The following is a 4,272-nucleotide window of genomic DNA, read 5'->3' as shown; positions in this document are numbered from 1 at the left end:
GAAAGCCACGGGACTTGGAGTCTAACAGTCTTCTATTGTGGCCTTAGGACTCCACTCAGAGTTCGCTGGCGCTGGTCAAGCAGCGAGTGGTCCTCCTTGTTCAAAAACTCAGTACTGTGGGGTTCCTGGTGGACTTCGAGTCATTGCTGAGGAACAAAACACCCAGTAAGAGAATAGCGGCCCGAGCCCTGCGGTTGCCATTGAAACTAGATTCCCACGTAGATTCGGGCGTATAAGGGGAATCAAGCGCAAGCCAACTCGGCTCCAGCACCTTGTGTCCCTAGATTCAGTAGGGCCTCAGCCACAGGACACAAAACCAGCTTTGGGCGGGAGCTCGGAATAGATGTGGGGCGAGGACTGGCACCCGTGACCGTAGCAACAAAGTTCTAGACGGTTCAGAGCTGCTGCTGTCCCAGGAGTGNTCGCGCTCAGCCTCCTCCCACCCCCTGTTTGTTCGGGCTCAGCCGAGGGTNTGCCGGTGAGCTGTGGTCTCAATGCCCCACAGCAGAGCCTGTTCGGGTCACGTGGCACCGCGGCTGGAGCCCCGGCGCTGACCCTGAGCGGAGGGAGGGACCGACTAGAAGAGAGAAGGGGCGGCACTGCGGGGGNGGGGCAGCCCAAGTTCCCGGGATTCCCTACAGAGCGGCTCTGTGGAGACCCAGTCTACAACCCACCGGTCACCCTCCCTGGGCCAACGCCGCGCCTTCCTGTGAGGGCTTTGGCTGGCGATCTCTGCGCAAGGCAAGGTCCTCGTTCCTAGGGTCTTGCGCCTCATCTAACTCTGCCATTCCACCCAGAGGAGTCCGGGACCTGCCCTGGTGAACCGACTCAAAAAAGTGGAGTGCGCAAGCGGAGCAGCAGCACCTGCCCCGGGCGAGCGCAAGAGCTGATGGAGGGGGCCCAGTGATCCTGCCCTAGACGTCTGCCCGTCTTTCTTCTCTGCAGGTCAAGCTCGCGCGGGGAAAAAAAAATGTACCAAAGCTTGGCGTTAGCCCAGAGCCCGGGCCAGGGCACTTACGCCGACTCCGGAGCCTTTCTGCACTCTTCGGGAACCGGCTCCCCGGTGTTCGTGGCACCCACTCGCATGCCCTCCATGCTGCCTTATCTGCCTTCGTGTGAGCCGGGCTCGCAGGCTCCCGCGCTCGCCGCGCACTCCAGCTGGACACAAGCAGTTGCGGCTGATTCCTCAGCCTTCAGCTCCGGAAGCCCGCACCCGCCAGCCGCACACCCACCGGGAGCCACCACCTTCCCGTTCGCTCACAGCCCTCCGGGGTCGGGCAGCGGTGGCAGCGCGGGGGTCCGGGACGGCGGCGCCTTCCAGGGCGCGCTGCTGGCTCGAGAACAGTACCCGACCCCGCTCGGGAGGCCCATGGGCGCCTCGTACCCCACAACCTACCCAGCATACATGAGTTCCGACGTAGCCCCTTCGTGGACCTCCGGNGCCTTCGACAGCAGCATCCTGCACGGTTTGCAAGCTCGCCCTNGTGGCCTCCCTGGCCGCAGGACCAGCTTCGGTGAGTACCGGGCTGGGGCTGCCCGGTGGACCTGGCTCTAAAACTAAGTCGCGCAGCAATAAACCCGCGCNCTACGAAATGCAAAAATCCGAGATGCNTTCTTCNGCAGTCAGGGCTTTTCTGCCTAGTCCGACCACGCAGATTCCCGCCTAGAATTGCTAGGACACAGGAAACTTCATGAAACACAATACGATGAAAAACGCTCGATNCATAATTCTTTTCTTAGCACAGTAGCAAGAAAATAATATATTTCTGCTTTTCACCCGACCAAATCCCCCCCCAAAAAAGCATTCTGGGTTATGTCGATTTGGAACCTACATTTAAAAGTTTTCACGGGAAGTTTTGGAAAGTATTTTTTGGTTTTAAGACAGCCTAGTTCCAAACTTAACAGCAATCCTCCTGCTTCAGCCTTCCAAAGTGCTGAGTTTACAGGCATGAGCGGGGCTGAAAATGAATTTTATAAAGCTTAAAACAGCGATTATTTGATAAAGTCACCACAGCCACCTCGTTCTGCAACGTTCCATCTTGAGAGTTCCATACCTCACAGGAACATAGGTTAGATTGGATTCCAAGGCTATTGAGCGGGGAATCGTTTGTCTGGCTTTCTGAGTATTTTTTTGAAGAACAGACACAGCAAAGAGAGCCAAGCTCTGTTTGCAGCCTCTGGGCCTTGTCGAAGCCATGCCTCCAGCAACTTGGAAGGTTGGCCCCCTGATTCATAGCCCCAGACAGGTCTCAAGCTGACCTAGTACAGTTAGTCGGACAAGGACAGCCCCTGTGCCTTGTACCCACNTNCAGCCAGNAGATGACTGATCCCTCCCTGCCCTGAGCCAACGTCTCACTGCTTGCATATGTGTTGTCCCTTGATGTCCCCNTGTCTTGTCTTTTGAGGGAGGACAATGGTTGATCCCACAACAAAGCTGGCAGTAGGCCCTTGTAGAATCTCAAATCTCTGTCTCCCNATCTTCTGACCTTGAGGCCTGCTCTCTTTTACACTGGAGATCCTTGAGTGGGACGGGGGAGGGAGAGAAATAANNCTCTGCCATCCATTTCCTTCTGCCTGCTTCCAAAATGTATTAAAAATAAAAAGGCTGGTGTGGAACCTAGTTAAGAAAGGGGCCATCTCAGGCATCTACCTTAGAGTGTGGCTTATTTACACTCTTGCCTTATAAAAGCAGCCCTACCTAACAAATTTCACTGAAAATTAAATATGACTAAGTATATAAATAAATAAATTGCTCTTTAAATGAGTAAGTTTAAGANACTATAAAAGGAGGCCAAGCATAGCAGACACCCTCAGGCATCCTGGTGGGGCAGAGGCCCCAGTCCACAAGCTTCTTGTCCCCACAGTACCTGACTTCTTGGAGGAGTTCCCTGGTGAGGGCCGGGAGTGCGTCAACTGTGGAGCCCTGTCTACACCACTGTGGCGCAGGGACGGCACCGGACACTATCTATGCAATGCCTGCGGCCTCTATCACAAGATGAACGGGGTCAACCGACCGCTAGTGAGGCCCCAGAAGCGTCTGGTGAGTGTAGCAGGGAGAGGGCCAGGGCCACAAAGGGGATAAACGCTGGCTCCTACAAACTCAGCAGTGTCTGGGTTCCTGAAGGATGGATTAAAGATGGGAGCACAGGCACTGGAGGCTGCCCAGGGCTCGGGTTGGGCCAGGCCAACTCATCTCCTCCTGGAGTTTGAAAATATTCATGGAACCATCAGGATCCAGGCAAGGAGTCTTGATAGGGCCCTGGCTCAGGTCTCACAACCCACTGCAACATTGTAACCTTACAGCCCATTGCAGGTTACTTGGTACTTGACAAACAAGATATGTTGCAAAGCCACTTGCTACTCATTCACAGAATGTCTCAGAATCTGTTTTGAGAATGAGTCTGCCCTGGATACATATAATACACAAATACAACCCCTGGATACAGTCTCTGTGGGACCCTGAGGGAGCAGTCTTGCGGTAGGACTGTGTTGGTGGTAATAGTGGGTGGNAACCTAGTCCTGAGTATTAGAGGTCTCAAAGTGATTCAGCACAGATAAGGCTGAGGTGCACTGATGCTCGTGTGTGAGCCTAAATGACAGGGTCTTTGGATGTGTGTTCTTGGGAAACATTTTCTGCCTATGCTTCATGGGTCTCTAGGAAACCAGGCTTCTGCCCTTTGCTTAGCTCGATGGTTAAATCTTATTTTCACTTTTGGATCTTTCCAGTACATGGCAGCACAGGTGTTGGGGATGGAAGTTTCTGAGGCGGGAAGTATCTTTGCTCTGTCATCTCACAGGCCAAGTTATAAATATGTGTTTAAGTTGGAGTTGGCAGTTTATGTTCTTGCTATGAAGACGATGGTGGGTTCGTGGGTCTCAGACCTGGACAGGACTAGTCCTGAGTACCAGGTCTTCCTATCNAAAAATGTGAACCCCTCATGAGTGCCAACANCTCTGCCTGGGAGCAGGCTTCTTACCCTCCCAGTTTCAGAAGGCCCCATGTCCNTAACAGGCAGTGCCTGANGACTNGGCCCAGTCTGTCGTCTGTGTTGAAGGTGGTTCTGAGTGCATGAACTTGGGGCTGTACNTCTCAGTGTTGTGGGCATGAGAGGCCCTGAGATGGNAACAAACTTGTGAGTTCCAGGAGACAGGTAGGATACAAGACGGTGACTAATGGCCAGGTGTGGTGGCACACTCCTTTCTTTAATCCCAGCACTTGGGAGGCAGAGGCAGGCAAATTTCTGAGTTCGAAGCCAGCCTGGTCTACAGAGT

At 53.8% G+C, this 4,272-nt stretch overlaps 1 protein-coding gene across 1 annotated transcript in view; it reads left to right on the top strand.

The window, feature by feature from the left end:
• Positions 1 to 970: 970 nt before the first annotated feature.
• The window catches only part of Gata5 (GATA binding protein 5), a gene marked incomplete at its 3' end in the record, with an annotated part of 8,262 nt that continues 4,960 nt past the window's right edge, over positions 971 to 4,272 (top strand). The window contains exons 1-2 of the mRNA XM_021179962.1: positions 971 to 1,514; positions 2,865 to 3,040. Of these exons, the coding sequence (XP_021035621.1) occupies positions 971 to 1,514; positions 2,865 to 3,040 (720 nt within the window). The remainder of the gene's footprint in view (positions 1,515 to 2,864; positions 3,041 to 4,272) is intronic.

Source organism: Mus caroli, chromosome 2 (assembly GCF_900094665.2).
Source record: "Mus caroli chromosome 2, CAROLI_EIJ_v1.1, whole genome shotgun sequence".
Lineage (NCBI taxonomy): Eukaryota > Metazoa > Chordata > Mammalia > Rodentia > Muridae > Mus > Mus caroli.
Note: the sequence above shows the minus strand (reverse complement) of the source record. Positions and strands in the feature narration are given on the sequence as shown.